The 19241-nt window shown below is 54.0% G+C and overlaps 1 protein-coding gene across 8 annotated transcripts in view; it reads right to left on the reverse strand.

Annotated features, from left to right (window-relative positions):
- CASZ1 (castor zinc finger 1) overlaps nucleotides 1-19241 on the reverse strand; it is a 194758-nt gene that overhangs the window by 50813 nt on the left and 124704 nt on the right. For 4 of the 8 annotated variants that reach the window (XM_071575981.1, XM_071575979.1, XM_071575980.1 and 1 more), the window contains one exon: nucleotides 12114-12273. The exons of 3 other annotated variants lie outside the window; for them this stretch is intronic. In XM_071575981.1, the coding sequence (XP_071432082.1) occupies nucleotides 12114-12132 (19 nt within the window). In that variant the 5' untranslated portion in view covers nucleotides 12133-12273. Of the gene's footprint in view, nucleotides 1-12113; nucleotides 12274-16947; nucleotides 17669-19241 lie in introns of those variants that run through there. One more of the 8 variants, XM_071575983.1, reaches the window with a different exon arrangement.

Genomic DNA, 19241 nt, shown 5'->3' on the forward strand with positions numbered 1-19241 from the left:
AGCCCAGCTGAGCAGCTCCGTTCAGGAGGGAGGTCCCAGTGCCAGCTTTCCAGGAGCTGCAAGCTCTCATTCGATTAATTATTAACAGCATTATTTGGGGCGGGCAGGGAGAGGGAAGGAGGGCCCACATGCTGCACAGGCCTTGTCTTTTTAACCACTGTGCTGCAAGCTCAACTGGAGAGGCTCCAGAGTGCCCAGCAACCCCAAACACCAGGGCACCCTCGCTGGGGTGAGGAGACTCTTCACACTGGAGCTGAGGCCCCTAAAATGGAGCCAAACGTTCCCAGCAAAGGCCACTGGGGCACTGGGCACACACTTCCCAGGAGCAGTGCCCTGGCACTGCCCAGCCACACGTGGGGAGGAGGCAGGGCAGGCAGCCAAACACTCAGCCCCTTCCAGAAACACTTGCCCTCCAGCACAGAGTGGTGCATTACCCCAGGCAGGGCCAGGGCACAGGAGAACAGCCCAGGCAAGGCCCACAATGTGTGAGAGTGGATTTAGTTTGTATTTTCCCCTCTTCAGTTTATCAATAAAACATTTTATTGCTTTTAGCCCAGGAAATGACCTTGGATTAGTGGATGCTGTCTCTTCTGGCTGACCTTGGGGAGTTCACAGAGGCTCTTTTCCAGCCTCCTCTGCCCTGCACGGCTCCCTGGGTGTGCTGGGGGAACTGGGCAAGCCCTGGGGGTGCCAGTGGGCCTTGCCAGGCTCCAGCTCAACACCGGGCAGGGGAAGGAGAATCAAAGCCATGGGAGGAGAAATGAAGCGAGCAGCCAGGTTGTCCTTCCTGAAGCTCTGCCAGCTCCACTCCCTGTTTTCCCACACTGGGAGGGCTCTCCCCACACACCCCATCCATGAGCTGTGCAGGAAAAGCCGGGCACTGCCATGGGCATGGCAGGGCACTGCTCCTGCACTTCACACTGCCCAACCCTCTCCTGTCACACCAGCATCTCCAGCCACACAAGGGACCACCTTCCTCCCAGTTTCCAGCTCCCAGAGCCTGGGTCAGCCCTGGCCCAAAGGGGCAGAGACCAGTGCCAGTTCCCTCCAGCGAGCCTGTCCTGCTCCCCTCTGCTGACCCTCCTCAGCTGCAGAGTTCAGCTGTAGCTTTCTGGAGAGAGGCTGTGCCCAGGAACCAGTGCTGGGCAGCGAGTGGCACACACCCCGAGGGCAGAGGGTGGGCTCTGAGGTGCTGGTGCCCTGCACTGGGGCTGCCAGGCTGCTCCTGCTTCCCACCTGGCTGCTCCAGAGCTGCTGACAGACAAGGTTTCTCCAGGAGAACAGCTCATGGACTCAGGGAGCCCCTCCTTCCCCAAACAGAAAAGAGCCAAATCACCTCTGAGCACTGTGGCTTCTCAGTGCAGGAGTGTAATTCTGGAGGGAGGGAACTGGACGGGGAGACCGAGAGGAATTTTCCTCCTCAAGGGAACTGAAACTCCAGGTCAGGAGGGTGAGGGCTGAGCTCTAAGCAGAGCCAGGTCCTGTCACAGTGCAGTGACAGCCCACCCTGCCAGGCCACCCCCTCCCTGCCCTCCCCGACATCACCAGCCCCCTTTGCAGCTGTGTCCCCTCCCAGTGTCCCCTGGCACTGCCACAGAGGCTCCCCATCCTCTCCTGCAAACACTGCAACCCTTGCAGTGCCACCCACAGAGGGCACCCCGGCAGGAGCCCCCCATGCCCGGCCCCTGCAGCCACGTCCTGCTGAAGAGCAGTGAGCCCTAAAGTGTTAACGGCGATTGGTGAAATGGCACAGCAGATTGCTACAATAAATAATTTACTGATATTTATAAATATTCAAATCAGCAGGCTTCAGAAATTGAAAGGGGGGGGACTGAGCTGATGGGGAGGAGGGTTGTTTGGGGAGGGGAGGGGGGGCTGACATTAATTCCCAGGCTCTCCAAATTCATTTGAGAACTGTTTCTCATTTCAAACAAATATTAAATCTTTTGGTGTCAAGCCTCCAAAATAAAATATCAACGATAAAGTCACCATCCTCTTGGTGGCTGAGGTCTTGCCTGCCATGACTCTGGGTGCCCTGGGTGGCCCTGTCCCCTCGGACAACCAGTCCCTGGGGAGCTATGGCAGCCTGCACTGGGCAGGGGATGTGTGAGAGCAGAAGCCCACCCAGACACACCTAAAACACAGCCCATCACACCACCAACCATCAACTATCTGAGACAGGAATTCCCTCTGCTATCACCTTGCCTTCATCTCCCAGCAGATTTTCCAAATCCCACTGGGAAGAAAGGGCTGAATGCTGGACAAATGGAGGTGGAGCCAGGACTCCTCACTGCACCGGGAACATAGACTTGTGCACAGTCAGGGCTCCTGACTTTCACTCCTTGCCTCTGGAAGGGAATGTGGGTTTGGTGATTTCAGCTGGGGGTAATAGCCAGGAGGGCTGGCTGCCAGCCTGGTTTCCAGTCATGGTGTAACCATCAGCCTGCCCAGCTCTCTGTGCCTTAGTTTCCCCATGCACAGGAGGGGCAATGAGGATGATCACCCACCAGTGAGCTTCACTCAGTGCTCTGAGACCTCCCTATCAGCACTCCATCACTGTGCTGGATAGTTACAGAGCCTTTTTCACCTCAGAGCATCCTACTGACCCCTGAGATGGCCGAGGGAGATGATCCCGTGTCCTCCCCTGGACCACCCCACTGGTACCGCGAGGCTGCAGCGTGGGGTGAATTTCCCCTGGATGAGTAATGGCTTTTCTAATGCACGGGCAGGCTGTCAGCTCCCCTACTCCCAGTGTTTTATGGGTTTAACTGAACGGCTCTGAACTCCCTAGTAAGAAATAAAGTTATCCCTCAGCGTCCCTTCTAAACATTTCACTCAGTGCAAACGGTGTTTAAGAAAAATGAGGACATATTTCTTCTTAAGGATGCAGTATCCCCCTTCAGAGGCCTAATTTATGCCATATATCACTGGCCAGGGAGAGGAAGGCAGCGCAGACCTCACACTGGGAGCGAGCTGGCCCTTGCACAGCCACTCCTGCTGCAGTGGTGCAATGGGCTGCAACTCCAAGAGCTCCAGCCCCGCAGAGTGCCCGCTGGAGCCGGAGGCAGCGGAGCAGGATGGGCACCTGCGGGCGCTGCCACTGCCTCGGGCCTGGCCCTCCCCAGCTGCCCCTCCAGCCCCTGCCCAGCCCTGCCCTGCACAGGGCCCTTCTCCAGCCTGCCTGGCCCCTCCGCCCCTGCCACGCTCCCTCCTCACCTGCCACTGACCCGCCCTGTGCGGCTCCACCAGCTCCTCACAGGCACCTGGCACAGCTGGTGGGGAAAGTGGTTCAGCTGAGCAAGGACAGGACTAATCCTTCTTCACAGCTCTTTAGTAACGCACGTCTGAACCTTTTCCTGGGCAGATCTCAAAAATGGTGCTAAATGTGCTTTGATCTTGTCTCCCCCCAGTTTCCTTGCTGAGAACCCGCTGCTCACCCCCAAGTGCCAAGCAAAGCTCCTCATCTCTGCCCTTCCCTTTGCCCTGCTCTGTACTCATGTGCCCCGAGCCCCAAAAGGGCAAGAAATAAGCCCCTTTCAGCATACAAGTAACACAGGGAACTTTCAGAATTAACAAAAGGAGGTGAGTGTAAAGAAGAGGGGGAAAGTGGTAAATGGAGTTGGGAACTGCCATTCTGCTTCCTGCTCTACCACTGACCTGCTCCTTCTCTCTGGGCAAAGGACTTCACACAGGCTGCCCTTCTGCCCTTGACCTCCTGGGTCCCTTCAGATGGTCACCCATTGGACAAGGATTTCTTGCCCAGCTTAGTGGGCTCAGTGCCTTTGCAATTTCAGTACTGCTACAGTTCAAGCAGCAGCAGAGGAAAAGCTGTGAGACAGGACAGCCTGAAGCTCAAAAGTCCCCTGTGTCCTGCAGCCAACTTCCCAGTTCATCTGTCAATGCAGGATCTTTGATAAGACATTTCAACAGTTTCCTCCTCATGAAAACCTGCTCTCAGTGCTCCAGCCCAACACAGTGAGTGGGGTCTTGGGCTCTCCAGGCTGAGCAGCAGCTCCCTGGGGCCTTCTGTCCTCAGAGTCTTTCTTTCAGATAACATAAAGCCAAGAGGATCAGCTTTTCTGATCCAGTTTCTCCTCTGTGCCTTATTTATTTATTATTAATTCTTTAGTCCAGTTAAAAGGTTTACTATCCAGAGGAGCATAAGTGGCCTCACTCAGCCTAAGTAACTCTATAAATCAAGCAGAACTGCTAACATCTACATCACAATCCTGCCATCAATCTCCCCACAGGTTGTGAAGAAAACCAAGGGGAAAGACGCAAAAGGCAGAGTGAAGAGTAATAGCTCCTCACCCCCAGGTCCCTGCAGGCCGGCTGTGGCCCTTGGAAAACTCCCTGGAAGCCAGACATGTTGTCAGGGCAACTAAATGCAAACACGGTGCCCAACCTCACCTCTGCAGCACAGGCACAGCCCAGGGGCTGCACAGAGAGAGGGAGGGAGGGTGAGAGGGAGGGAGGGTGGTGGGAGCAGAGGAGGGAATGCTGCTGGAGCAGGACCTGCCAGCCCCAGTGGGAGCAGCTCCCCAGAAACAAGGAAAGGGCCAAGACAGGAACCTCCTGGAAACACTGCAGAGACACATCTGCAAACGTTGAAGGAGCCCAGGCAAGGGGTGCAGGGAATCCTGGAGGGGGGATCCAGAGGGAATCAGACTTGGCTGCAAATACCTGATGTTGGGAGAATAAAAAGGAGCTGGGAGAGACAACAGGTCTCTGTTGGACACAGATTTGGAAGGGAATTGCTAAAAGTTTCAACAGTCCCTCTTGATGGCTGTGTCTAACGAGGGACTTTACAGAGAACCCAAAGCCACCATGACCCAAGTCTGGAGAGCAGCTCCCTGGAGTCAGGCTGGGCTCATCCCTCACTGAGGGCAGGGGTTAAGTGAGCCACCTCTTAAAATAGGGTCCCTCCGGCCCCCCAGTAGTTGGTCGGCAGTTTAAGAGCAATTTGCAATCCCTTTCAGCATTATTAAGCTCAGACCCAACAAAGAATGAAGACTCCTAATTAATTGCAGTGGGAAGTCGGGAGCTAAATGGGAGTTGGGAGCCTGAATGCTTGTTGCATCACTGAGAAACACAGGGCCAGAGAAAGTTCATTATTGTGGTCTTTTCAAGGTCCTGCAAAGTAAATCAGTGTGTCAGCCCGCAGGAGGTGAGTGAGAGCTCAGCAAGTGCTGCAGACAGAGCAAACCAGAGCCTTATGTCCTCCCCAGAGCCCCTGGGCATGGCCTGAGCTGGATGTGAGCAGGAACTGCTCTGGACTGGGGATGAAAAGGGGGCACTCAGATCCCTTAGAGGCCTCTGTGACCCCCAGGCAGGGCTGGGAGTCTTTTGTGAACCCAGAGAACAGGCACTCATCACACACAGCACTGGAGCCCGGGAGCTCTTGAATCCCCAGAGATGTGTGGGACCTGCAAACACTGTGCAGAGTGATTTGGAGGAAAGCCTGTCCATCCTGCCGGTGTGGAGGAGCCTCACTCACGGCTGGGCACGGGGACAGAGAGCTCTGGTGTGACAGCAGTGGCTCGTGGCTGAGCTGTTAACTCAGCAGGGCTCTCAGAGCAGCAGGGAGAGCAGCCCCACACCTGGGCCATGTGGGCACTCACCCTGTGCCTCCCAGTGCTCACACCTCACTGCCTCCCTGCCTTGCCTTTTGCTGCTCTTCCTCCTGGTCACTGGGGCTGGTCCTCTGATCTGCCCTGTCCTCGTGCTTGTGCTACCCCGACTGCAAACACCCATCACACACATGTATGGAAATGTGGCCATGCAGGTGCATTCCCCATGCACAGGCACACCTGAGCCAGCACACACACCCACACCCCCACACCCTCACACACACACACACACACACCCACACACCCCCACACACACCTGTGCTCGTGAAACAGGGGGCACACAGAGCACATGCTACTGCACACAATGCTGGATGTCTGTGTCTGTACAGGTGTCACATCCACACACATGTGGACAGTACCAACACAGAGCCCACCAGCCACACACCACAACAGAGCCCACCAGCACCCAGAAAGAGCCCACCAGCAGCCACACGTGCAGCCACACAGGCACGCGCTGGTGTCAGCATGGAGCACGTGTGTGTACACTCACACACACTCACACACACACTCTCAAACACACACTCACACAGTCACTCATACACTCACACTCACACTCACACACACACACACACACTCTCACAGACACACACACACTCTCACTCATACACACACTCACACACATGTGCTCACACACTAACACACGGACACACACTCTCATACACACACACACACCCTCTCACACAGTCACTCATACACTCACACACACACACACACACACACACACACACACACTCTCTCACTCATACACACACTCACACACATGTGCTCACACACTAACACACGGACACACACTCTCATACACACTCACACTCACACTCTCACACACATACACTCACACTCACACAATCACTCACACTCACACAGACACACAGGAGTGGTTTATTCTGCACCCTGGAGCGAGCAGACAGTGGCTCCCAGCTGGAGCCCACAGACAGACTCTGCAGCAGGGACAGCCACACTGCCCGTCCCAGCCAAGGCCCCCGTGTGCCCCCAGCCCATGTGCAGCTCACACCTCGGGGCACACAGGGCACAGGGGAGTGTCTCCCTGGCGCTGGTGTCCCACAGTGCGTGTGCCGGGCAGGGGATCTCTCCCTCTCCCTCTCTCTCTTCCACTCGCATCTTTTCATGAACTCTATTTCTCTTTCCTTTCTGAAAACAACTGAGCTGTAAATACTGTTTAACCTTCTTCCCCCGGTCCCCCCTCCCCTCGGCACTATAAAAACACAAATATGCCATAACTCAGCTGGCTCAGCCGCCGCGCCTCCAACATGCCCTGCTCCAGGCCTCTCAGGAAGGTCATAACAAACGACTTTCCGATTCAGTGCTCCTGAAATAATTTTGTGTATTAAAACCTGAATCTGCACTTTCTGGACCGAAAGCCTCTCTTAATTATGGCAAGCGTCCTTGGGATGGACAGTGATCCTTCACCACGGCAGCGCTGCCCGAGCGGAGCGGCAGCGCCCGGGCTCCCCCCTCCTGCCGTGCCCCCTCCCACCACCCACCCAGGCCCCCCTGGCTCCTCACCCCCCCGCCTTCCCTTTGCCCAATCTGTTTTCAAAGTGTGTCTGTCCTTTATTAAATTGTTTTCTTTTCCACATTATCAGTTGCCATGGAGACCTCATCTCTCGGATTATTTGAATTTCATTATATCTATTGATTTGGGAGCATTTCATCTTTTTTATTGTTTTTCTGTCAATTTTCAAAACGAATAACCATCTAATTTGCGTCAGTGCTGATTATGTTTGTCCCTCAATAGAGGTCGGCAGCTGCGTCGGGGAAACAAATCAATGGGAAACCATCATAAACCTCCCCAGTACAATCTCCAGGATATGTGGGTGACATTCCACGCCTGCGAGAAACACTCATCATATCCAAACTTCTTTCTTTCTTTGCTTTTTTCTTCTCCCCTCTTTCTTTTTTTTTCTTTTTTGACTTGCCCCTCGCAGCAAGCCCTGGCCAGTGGCGGGTACCATTTAAAATCTTACTTATTTTACCCACCCATGTACAATTCTGGATGCATCACATTTTCAGACAGGGAGGGGACAAGGGTGAGAGGAGGGGGAAGGATTTTTTTTGTAAGAAAGAAGGAAAGAAAAGAATGACAAGGGAAAGAAAAAGAGGAAAAGTGGATCGGGATTGCAAATTGCTTACTATGTTTTTTTTTTAAATAATTTATGCAATTTTAAGCATTTATGTATAAATTTTTTAATAAGCCACCCTGGAGCAAAATAGCCATTAACATCCCAACGTCCTTCTGTCCAATGGGCTCGTGTGCAGGATCAATTTCCAAGAGTACTTTCCTTTTTTTTTATGACATGATAAAATGCTTTTAAAGCAACTTACACAAATATGGAAATTTTTTTCCCCTCCTCTTTTTTTTTTTTTTTATAACAGCCTCCACTTATTCACCAGGGAGAGCGAGCAGAGCGTGTGTGTGCTGGGGAGGGCAGTTGGCAGAAGGATAGACCCAGCCCTAACTGGAACGGACCTGCCTGTCCTTCTAACAAGGGCATAAACTTTCATTAGCGATGCACACAGTCAAAGGCAATTTAGGGAAACGCGCTGTACAGAAAAGGAAAACCTCAGCGATTTTCCTCGGTGGCTCCTTGGCTCCGTCCAGGGGGCTCTATCCTTGAGCTCTGCCTGTGCTCTCCAACCAAAGTGACCCCCGGGCCCAGGGGAGGCAGGAGGGGCCGGGGCAGAGCTGGGGGTGCCCTGGGGGACGTGGGTGCCCGGCAGTGCCAGCAGCTGGGCCGGGGCAGCCAGGCAATGTCAATGTCCTGCTGGAGCCCCCTGGTCCTGCAGGCGGCCCAGAGGTGTCTCTGGCTCTGCCCACTGCGGAGCTCACCCTGTGTCGGGTGGTCCTGCCCAGGGTCTCTGCTTTGGGCTCCTGTGCTGGAAGGAGCTCAGAGCCACCCGATGCCCCTCTGGGGCATTAGTTACAGGCTGGCTCTGCCCAGCCCAGGCAGATGTGTCGCTGCTGCTCCTGTTTCCACAGGGCATACAGGCCAGTTATTTTTGCAGCTGGGACATGTTGAGCCTCACAGAGGAACCTGGAAAATGCCATTCCTGAGGGGTTGGCTCCTGCCACTGGCACTCCAGCGGGCACAGCTCTGCTGGGGGAGGGAGGGCAGCCCAGCACGAGGGGCTCAGAGGGTCTGGAACTCATGACCACATGTTGGAAATGAAGCTAAACTACTTCTCCAGTTAGGAATTCCCTTGGCCCTTTGGCTTTGGGGTTGAAGCTTATGCACCCCAAGCAGCTACACATTGTATGTGCCCAAGTGTGGAAATCCCTGTGCGTGTTCCTATTATTTGCTCCAACATGAATTCCTGACACTGGTTTTTCTACAAGAGCAGATTTCTTTACATTTTTGTATGACACACACCCAGAGACAACACAGACCTATGAATTCAATCCCACTGACAACAGGTTTGCCCATCACTGGTCCCTTACACAGACCCCTGCACCCTCCCAGCCCAGCACAGTCCCACGGTGCTGACTGGGCTGGGCACACACCTGCCCCATCTGCCAGTGTTGTGGGTATTTGAACTAAAGCAGAGGTAAAATAAAATAATAAAAAAATCAAATAAAATTCCAGGGGCAGCCAAAGCTCAGCTGGAAAAACACAAAGTGCCGAGAACAGCAAAGCCAATCAATAACAATCAGAGCCCGGCAGCGGGCGAGGGAAGCGTGAACTGCTCTGGCTGCTCCCTGTGTGCTCAACCACTTGGGAGAGCACACACTCCCTGAGGCCCAGGATTGCAGCCCCTCCCGCTCCACCCACAGCCACCCTCACCAAAAAGCTTCATGGAATGCCAGGCCCCAGGCTCCTGTTCTGCTCAGAAACTCAGCAAAGAGGGGAAAGGGTCCCTGAACAGAGATCTGGACTCTTGGAAAGGAGTTGGTGCCTGAGGAAGGTTCTTTCTTCCAGCAAAGTGCTCTTTACACCCCACACCCTCCTAACCTTCCCTTCCCTCCAAACCTTTGCCCTTTGTGCCCCCTTGCCCTCCTATTTGCCAGCCTCAGCCTTAGGGTGCTCCTCCTCTCCCCTCTTCTTCCTCAACCATTCCCAACACCATTCCACCTTCCTCCTCCCCAGCATCTGCTGCCAAAGCTCTGGTGCCCCAGCCCACACTCCTCGGGCAGACTGTACAGATTTGGGGGATTGCAGCAGCAGAGGTCAGCAGGAGTTGAAGGTTTTCAGATCATATATATCACTCTATATGGTGCTGTCTATAGTGAGTGCTAAATATAGCCAAGCCAAACCTGGAGGTGACTTCAGTGCTGTGGCACAGGAACAGCAGCCACAGCACAGGCACCTCCACTACCTCAGAGCCACACAGATGTCAACAGTCACAGGCCAACACCAAGGATGCCTGTGAACCCTCTGCTCTCCCACTGCCCAGACTGGGAGCCAGGTTCTCTCCCTCTCTCAGGTCTCCATAGTTCCTCTTTTTCAAGAGTCAAGGCATCGTTTTCTTGCTTCAAGGTCCATTTTTTCATGGGATGTTGGACCCTCTAATCTATGACATGCCAGCATCTGTTTCAGCACAGCTACTTATAAACTTAACCAGTAGAAGAAGCTCTGGATGGAAGGGGAAAGTCTCTTGTGTGGGTCAGAATAATTAGACTGAGCTCAAATTGGCTTTAGGCATCTGCTGCTGCCTCTGAGCAAAATCAAGTCATGCTGCTTCCATCAGCATCTCTCTGCTGTTGGCCTCACCCCACACAACTGAGGGCATCACACAGTGCCTTGTGTAGGGCATCTCTGGGAACAAGACTTGCCTCAACAGAAGCCATAAAGCCTCCTTATCCAGCTATCATTAAAGCTCAGAGAAAAGAGCCCAGACAGAGAGATTGAGATGAGCCATTTCCCCAACAAACTTGCTTCCCTTTTTCATTCGCTCCTTTCTTTTTTTCCCCCTTTAACTGTCATTAAAATAACAAGTTTCTGTTACAGTCTAAACATTCCCACATTGTATAAAGGGTTATGTTACACCAGAGTCACTGCCGGGCCCAGTGTTTGCACAGAAACCTCACTGCAGGTCCCCCCTCCTGACGAAGTGACTTATTAAAGTTTAAACAGTAATTAACAGAACAATAAAAATAAAGGGATGTTTGGGGAGTCGTAGTGCACACAGGGTTTTTGGCAGTGCCAGCACTTTTCAGTGCCCTGTGCTGGCAGAAAAAACGGCTGCAAAACCAGGGGGAGAGATGGTGAGGTGGAGGGAGGAAGGGCCGTGGAGAGGCAGAGCAGTGATCCCAGCCCAGCACCGGGGAGGGGAGAGCAGCAGGACCTCGAGGAGGGTTTGGGGGCTGGGGGAAGGATGCTGAAGGGTCACCTGGCAGCAGACTGAGTCGGGTTTGGTGCTCACTACCAGCCCTGCACTCAGTCTGTTCTCCCATTCTGCTGAGAAGGCCTGGACAAGCTCCCAGATCTGAGATGGGGATTTGTGTCTCTGAAACCAGAGCTGGGCTTTGGGGAAGTGGCTCCTTTACTTCATAAGAGTGGTGGAGAGGAAAGAGCAACCACAGAGCCAACTCCTGAGAAAATCCTCCAAAAGGGAGACCTCCTACAAGAGACCCCAAGAGTAGCTGCCTTGCTTGGGAGCTTCAAAACCAGACAGAAGACACCTCAAAGGGACCAGTCCTGCCCTGGCCCTGTGCAGGTGTGAGTGGCAGATCCAGCAGTGTGTTCCTAGTTCTGGGGTCACTCCCTCCTGAAATGCAGGCACAGGGTCAATCCCTAAAGCCTTGCCAGAGCTAGGACTTTCCCAATCTGTGTGAAGTTGGCTAATCAGGGCTCCCTTTACAGGAGCTAACCTGTCTTTCTTCTGCTTTGTTCCCATCCCAGTTCCCTGCCTTACCCAGGATGAGCTCTAGAGCATGTGGGTAGAATTGAAGCTTGGGTTGTCAGCCCTCCCTGTTACCCAACATGCAGCAATGCAGAAAGATCTCATTTGAAGATATTTTTGGTACCTATTGTAACTATTCTCCAGTGTTTGCCTCAGTAGCTCAGTGCTAGTTGGCTCTAGCCCTGATGTGTGACTCAGTACACACAGCATTGTGCAGTCCCATGTTTGCTAAATCTCTTCCAGTACAACTGCTCAGTTTGCAAATACAAAGACAGCTCGGTGAGGGTGTATCTCCTGTGCAGAGGGAACTCAGGGAGTGCTGCCTTCAGCCTCTCCCAGAGCCCTCTCCCAAGTCTGGCACTTTGCCCCCTGGGCTGTCTGGGGAGCAGCTCATGCCTTTCCATGGCCACTAACACCAAACTGAGAGCAGAGACACACCCCCAGATCTGAACTGTTCATCCCGTTCACCCAGCCCTGGGATGTGGCCCAGCTCCTGGCTGTGCTGGAGCCAGGTCTCCAGACTCATCTGCAGAGAGAGTGGCAGTGCTTGAGAGGGCAGAGGTGTTGAGCAGGAACAAGCAGGTGCAAAAGAACAACAGAAGGTGCCCCCAGGTCAGCACTCACGTGCATTTTCCTCGGCCATGTCTGAGGAGACTTGGAGTCAGAACAGAGCACAGCTTTGCATGGGGCTCTCAAACATGGTCACAATGCAGAAAGACTGTCCTGGGCACTTCCTTTTCCAACACGCCGTTCAGGATGTCTCTACAGCAATGCCAGTAACTGCCTGTAGGGAATGTTATGTTAGAAAATTATCTAATGCACTGGTAATCACCTGGTCTTGCAATCTACAGAAGGAAACCGGAGCAGCCAGCACTGTATGAACCTTCTTCCAGACACCACTGACTTCAGATACCATTATCAGTGGTAGCCTGGTCCATGGCCCAGAACTCAAACTCTCTCCTGGTTAACAGGCCATGAAATTATTTAGACTATTCTTGATGTTACATTCTGTTATATTTGTAATTAACACAGAAGATCAGCAGTGCCACATCCTGTATTTTGCTGAATACAGAGGACAGTGCTCAGAACACTTAGTCCACCTAACTCTGTAGGTGTAGGAGAAGCCAACTCTTCAGAGTTGGCCTGTCCCAGAAGGAAAAGGTTTGATACTGGCAGACTTTACCCATAAATGTTTGAAATATGGTGTAGGAACCAGCACTCTCAAATTGGGTCTTACCTCCTTTTTTCAGAAAGGACCTTTAAACAAAAGCAAACAATCTGCCAGCACAGTCAGTGTTCGGCGCCATCTTCAATCAGGGAAGCCTAATTATGCCCATTACACTGATGAGGAAGCACTGGCACAAAGCTATGCACTCCTATGGCTACAGATACAAAGCAAATCAGTGGCAAAGCTGGAATTAACCCCAGGAATCATGGTGATGAGCTCATCTCTCACCAGCACAGCCCCACGGCTGCTCATGGCCAGCCCTACCCACTCCTGCAGCTCACAGAGCTGCTGAGGAGCCCTCCACACTCCTGCTTAACAGGGTTGAAGTGTCAGTCCCAATTCTGAAATGGTTTGGGGTGCTCTGGGACTCTCAGGGACTGGCCACATCAGCTGGCCCACAAACACCAGTCACTCAGCCCTCTGTATCCAGACTGGTGGGCTATGGACACCCAACAGCCAGAGCATCAGGTCTGAGCCACCAGGAGACCCCCCATGACCACACAGACCAGGCAGGGCTGAATCATCTGCTCCTTCTGGAGCAGCTTAATCAGCTGCCCTGCCTGTGGATCCTCACAGCGGGTCCAGCCTGATCCATCTACATATTAATGATCCCCTGGGATGTAAAGCCCAGAGATTTTCCTTGGCACCAGGGGCCAGCACTTGCCCTGCACTCTCCCTGCCAGGTACTGGGTGCTCTGGTCTAAGAAAGGCTTCAAGAATCCCTCGGGACTGAGAGTCATTACATAAACAATACAATAGGATCACGGGCTGTAATTGTAAAAGTGCTGGAGGTCTTGGCATTGAGTCTGCCTCGGCAAAGGCCTCAAATGGAGACCCAAACAAAACAAAGAAAAGCCCCAACTCTGTCAGCACCTAATGAACAATAATAAATAACAACCCTAAGAGCCAACCTGGCAAGACAGATGTGAGGCACCACTCTGGGCAAACACTGCCCCTACAGCAGTTGCCCTCCCTTCCCAGTTTCTGAAGCAAGCTCAGGTCACTGGGTTCTTGCAGGGTCTGGCCCAGAGGGGAAACCTGGGATCTCTGTCAGGAGTGTGCACTCCCCCTCCACCAGTCAGATGTGTAGGAGCTGCAGAATTCACATGTCCCTGGACTGGAACCTTCACCTGCCAAGTGAGCGCTCACCAACACCAATGGATGCCCAGCTCATTCTCACTGCAGGATCTGTCTCTAAGAGCTAAAGGCAAGAAGAAGCAGATGGAGCTGAGCAAGGGAATCCAGAGAGGTGTGAGTCCAGAGAAGCCTCTCCCCAGCATCATTACAGTCTGGACTGAGAGTCCCCACCTGCTCTGTGCAGGCTGAGCCCCCGGCAGGACACTGGGACTGCTGCCTGCCAGGGACAGGGGCTGGAACAAAGGGCCTAATTTAAGTATTTTTATAACTCGGTGCTTGTGACAGTGGGTTTAGCAGTTGCCAGCCATCTGGAATAAAGAATTACAGCCACCTCCCCTAATCCTATATTGCCTAAACCCTAAAGCTGGTTATGGTGCGAGGATGAGGCAGCAGGTTGGGAGGACGCAGTGATGGGAAGGTGGGGGCGGAGAAGCGACTGCAGGAAAATTGTCAAACTTAGTTCTTTTTCCTGCAAGGTGCTGGGTGGTCCCAGATGTGCCTGAAGTATTTTTGCCAGGACTCAGGAGAAGAGGGAATGACCAAAAAGAGGGGAGAAGGAGACAAGGAGTCCTCCCTGAGCACACAGCCGCACGCACCACACACACGCACACAGAGGCTTACTGGTCCGCGCAGGGCTGTCAGGTAAATTAGATCTGAAAGCTGACAATTTCTGACCATATTTCCTTGATTATTTCAAACAAATGCACACCAGCCGCTGTAAGGAGATTAAAGTGACATAAACGTCCCGAGTGGGAGGAGGGAGGGCAGAGAATTCAGGTCACCCCCATCCGTCCCCCATTTGACAGCCGCTATATCGCTATCCAATCCAATAAAAAAATCCCCCCCTTTTGCTTTAATTAATTTTACAGCTAGCTTGCTTAATTACTTTCAATCAAAATCCTCCTGCCATCGCAAAATTAGAGATGGTTGAGCTCCATTAGCCTAAATTCTTCATTTCCATATAGAAAGAGGCTCCCTCGGCAAAGCCAACAGGGCTCCCTCCGACTCAAGCTGCCATCGGACAGATGCCTGTCCCTCTGTCTGTCCCCAGCTCCTTGGGAGAAGGAAGGAGGGGAGGATACAGTCGTGTTCCTGCCATGCTCTTTTATAAAGCATCTCCTGGAGAGCCCTGCACACTGGAGGCCTCTCTCAGCCTGCCCTCCTGGCCTTCCTACAGCCCTGCTGGAATGAGCCCTCCTCGGCTGCAGGAGGCGCTGGGCGGCCCTGCCCTCTGCCCTCAGCACTGGGGACACTCCTGCAAGGGACACTCCTGCAAGGGACACTCCTCCTGCTGAGCCTGGTCTGAGTACTGCCACTGTCACCCCACACAGGCATCACTGACTTGAGGCAGTCCCTGTGGACACATGGAAAGGACATGAAGGGGACACAGGGGTAGATCATCTTACTGCGAGTTTGGTACCTTCCTTGGCAGCATCTGGCACCAGCTGCTGTCAGAAAGATGGCACTGTGGGCCACGGAGCTGCAACATTCCTGCAGCTCCCATGGGCACCATTAGCACCTCTCTCCTGCGAACACAAATCCTGAACTGCCCCAGTTGGGGCTGCTCTGAGAGCAATCCCAACTGGTCACATGCCCATGAAACCTCCTCTAAGCACAGGGAGTGGCAGCAATAAAAGCCACACAGCACTGCAGAGAAGAAACACAAGTGGGTGGAGAGGATGGACACAGGAGAAATCCATGGTGGAAGGAACTGGGCATGCTGGGAGCAGAGGAGGAGAACTGTCTCCTCTCAAAGGACAGTGGGAACTGGAAGGAATTACCCAGACCATTCCATGCTTTCCTCCCATTTTCTATGGTCTTCTCCTTTCCCATCTCCCCACACTAACTGGAGCAATGGTCCTACTGGGATTTCACCTGCACTCAGCACTCCCTGTAGGCACCAAGCCCTGGGAACCAGCCAGTGGAGCTGGGCCCCTGCTCCCTCCTCCCATCACCCGCCCAGGCCACACACACCCCTGACCTGGAGCTGCAGGAAGGTCATCCCAGTGCCCTGGACTCCACACCTCCCACCCTCTGGAAAGCTCAGGGGGATTTCTAAGCACCAGAAGCCCAACTCCCCACTGGCTCTGGGGAGGACAGGTCAAACCCTCACTTCTTTAGAACAAAATGAAGAAGAGACAAACACAGACCTATTTTGTTTATAAGCTTAAAACTGAATCCAATGGCGCATCTACCTGGGGATTTTAGATTAAATGGTTTAAGAAACTCAAATAGGCTTTTTAATCCGGTCAAATAAAAGGAGCCCCAAAGAATTCACCCTGTCGAGGCTCACGCCTGTGCAGAGAGCCAGCAAGAATGTCTTCCTTGCTCTCTGCCACTCCCCCCCCGCCCTGGCATGGGACAGAATGTATTTGCCAGAATCTGGGAGCTCAGGATACACCCTGTTCAGGACGCGTGCAGGCTTCACTTTCCCATGGATGACTCTCCTGCCACACTGCACAGAACCTTCTTCACCCTCTCTGTGCTCTCCTGGGCTGCCCAGCTGGGCCCTTCCCCCTGGCAGGCCATGAGAGCACGGTGCCAGCCCTGGTTACATCACCATCACCAGCCAAAAGCCACCCAAGAGACAGCACCAGAACCCCTAATCCCCATTCAACACACACATTTAGGCTCTGTCTTTCATACAAACTCCAATCCTGAGTGCTTCCAAGAGAAGACAAGGGGCTGAGCAGCTCTGGAGATGCAGGGGGCACCAGCGGGGTCTGCCCAGGGATGTGGCAGTGGCACAGCCCACCCAGGTGTGACGGATGGAGACCAACCCTCCAGGAACTGGGGAGTGTCACCAGCGTCAGGAGCTGAATCCTGACAAACAACAGGAAGCAAAGGGGCTCTCTTCTGTGCTGATGACCAGCTCCCCAGGACCTCCAGCCTCCTTCCTCCCTCCCCTCAGTGTCAGACCTCACCCAGTCCCACCAGCCCGGGCCCTGTCCCGCAGTGCTGCCCCTCCGGAAGCACCACCAGCCTCCCCTGCACACGCTCGGCAATGAAATTCCCGACTTGTGTCTCGCCTGCTCCAATGCTCAGAGCAGCTGGGACAATAGAACAGAGAGGCCCTAAATCCACCAGACTCACCCTAAATAGCAATGGCCCATAATTTTGCCTGACATTCAGGAGCTTGTTATTCTTTCCCCTCGTCGCCTGGCTGGAGCTGTTCAGACCCATCAGTGTTATTCTATGCATTAAACGGGAAAAAAAACAATTCAACAACAACCCAGAGAGTTTCCAAGCCTGCCCAGTGAGGGCTGAAGGGGCACCATCCAGCGCTGGGAGAACAGGGGAGTCAATGCCTCAAACTCAGACCCAGCCCCTCTGCAGGGGAACAGTGTGATGGGGTCTTGCTGAGACCCCCAGCAGAAACACACTCCCCTCTCTCTGCCTCCATCCCTACTGAGGGAGCTGCAATCTCTCCCAGCCCTTCCAGCCTTCCCCCTGGAGCTCGGGAAGGGCTGCCCAACCCTCCCCACCACCCTGCACTGGGGAGCTTTAACCACAACACTGTGGGGTTTGGGATTTTTTGGTTTTTTTCCAGGCTGGCTCCAGCTGATTAAGGACCTGCAACAGGATGTAGGGATTACAGCAAAACCTGGCTGCAGCTCAGCTGGGGCACAGAGCCAAACAGAGCGAGGATTGCCCCCAGCCTGGCTGCCAAGCCGGCACTCGTCCTGCTGGGAGGCTGCAGGGCCCGAGCTCTCTGCTGGAACCAGCCCCTGCCCTCGCTGGCTCTGCTGGGCAATGGTCTGCAGCCCACGGTGCCAAACGTGCCCACAGGAAGGGCAGGGCTGTGAGCACGAGAGATCTGTGGCTCCCAGGGCTTGCTGCAGAGAGGAGAATCCCCACGGCCTCATGTCCCCCCCTCAGGCCACACAGAGCAGTGAGGGGCAGGTGTGTCCCAGCTCCCAACTGGAGCAGCACAATAGCCCGAGCTGGAGCTGCCCCTGATTCCCTGAGCCCTCTGCCAGGGTCTGCACCACGTGCACCTTCCAACGGGTATCCTGGAATAACACACAGCAAAATACTCGGTGCTGAGTTTTTAATCCAGGAAGAAGTGATCAGGGAAGGCAATAATCTCAGTTGGCACACGGAGCACAGCAGGATCCTGCTTCTGGGGAGGCATCAAGAGCAGAATTAGCTTCAAGGAGACTCTGGGGCTTTTTTTTCCTTCTGCTAACACTGATCCCTGCCTGGACCAGCAGCAGCAGCAGCTCCCAGCATCTTTCTAAAGTGCCTGTCACTGCAATATCCAACTGCTGATGTCCCCTAGGGGACATCCCTCCCTGCTTAGGTTTTCCACATCCCTCTTGGACTGGAGCAAGAGGGACAGCAGCAGTGGGAGCAGCCCTCCTGCCCTGACCTGAAGCTGTTAGCCTCAAGTCATGTTTTAATCAGGTCTGGCAGAGCTGCTGCCTGGTTTCCCAGCCTGCCACCTCAGAGGGATAATTTGCCAGTGCTTTCCCAGAGAGCTCTCTGGAAGAGCTCTGCAAAGCCTGAGTTTGCCTCCCCATCACAGCCTAACCCTGTGAGCTTCGTGCTGGCACATCTCCCTCTCCAGTGACCCCCAGGCTCTGTCTGTGTGAGGGGGATCAGGAAGATGCCAGGATTGGGTCCTCTTTTCCAAGTGCTGCTTGGCAAGACCTGGCAGTGATGGGGGAAGCTGCTCGGAGCTGCAGGAGGGGTGGAAATCTGTCTGGCAGCAGCAGCAGCAGCAGCAGCAGCACAGAGACTCCTCAGTGCTGCCCACCAGACCCATCTCTGCAGAGAAACTCTGGAGTCAGCTCCTGCCGGCCTGGGCTGAGGGGGGAGCAGGGCTCGATATTGCAGGCGGAGGCCACTGGGATACCATTGAAAGCTGCTAAATATGACCAGGTTAGCACTTTAGTCTTTAATGGCAGGTCACCATTAATAAACCCAGGGCCCCAGGGTGCAGTACAGAGCCTGCCTCCCCCTCACCGAAACACTCATGTCATTAACTTCTCCGTGCTCGGCACCTGCCAGAGGGGCTGTAGCCAGCAGGGCTGGCAAGGGTTAAGGACATCTCCTGGCACAGCCAACAGCCCCCCTGACACGTGGGGCAGGGGCAGCCTGCACAGCTCCCTCTGCTCCCCTCTGCCTCTGGCTCCCCCAGTTCATGCCACAGCGTAAACAATGAGGCCAAATCCTGCTCTTGGGGAGCCTGAACGAGCCGTAGGATTGCACCAGTACCCGACAGTGTGAACTTGGCCACTGGCAAAGGGAAGTGGCAGAGAGGGGCCGGTGCAGCCAGCACAGCACGAGCCCCACACTCTGTGCAGCCTCACACGGTCCCACGGAGGTCCTTGAGCCTGTGGCTGCAGCACAGAGGGCAGGGAAGGACAAGGTGAGAGGCAAGA

This window comes from Pithys albifrons, chromosome 22 (assembly GCF_047495875.1).
Source record: "Pithys albifrons albifrons isolate INPA30051 chromosome 22, PitAlb_v1, whole genome shotgun sequence".
In the NCBI taxonomy this organism is placed as follows: Eukaryota; Metazoa; Chordata; class Aves; order Passeriformes; family Thamnophilidae; genus Pithys; species Pithys albifrons.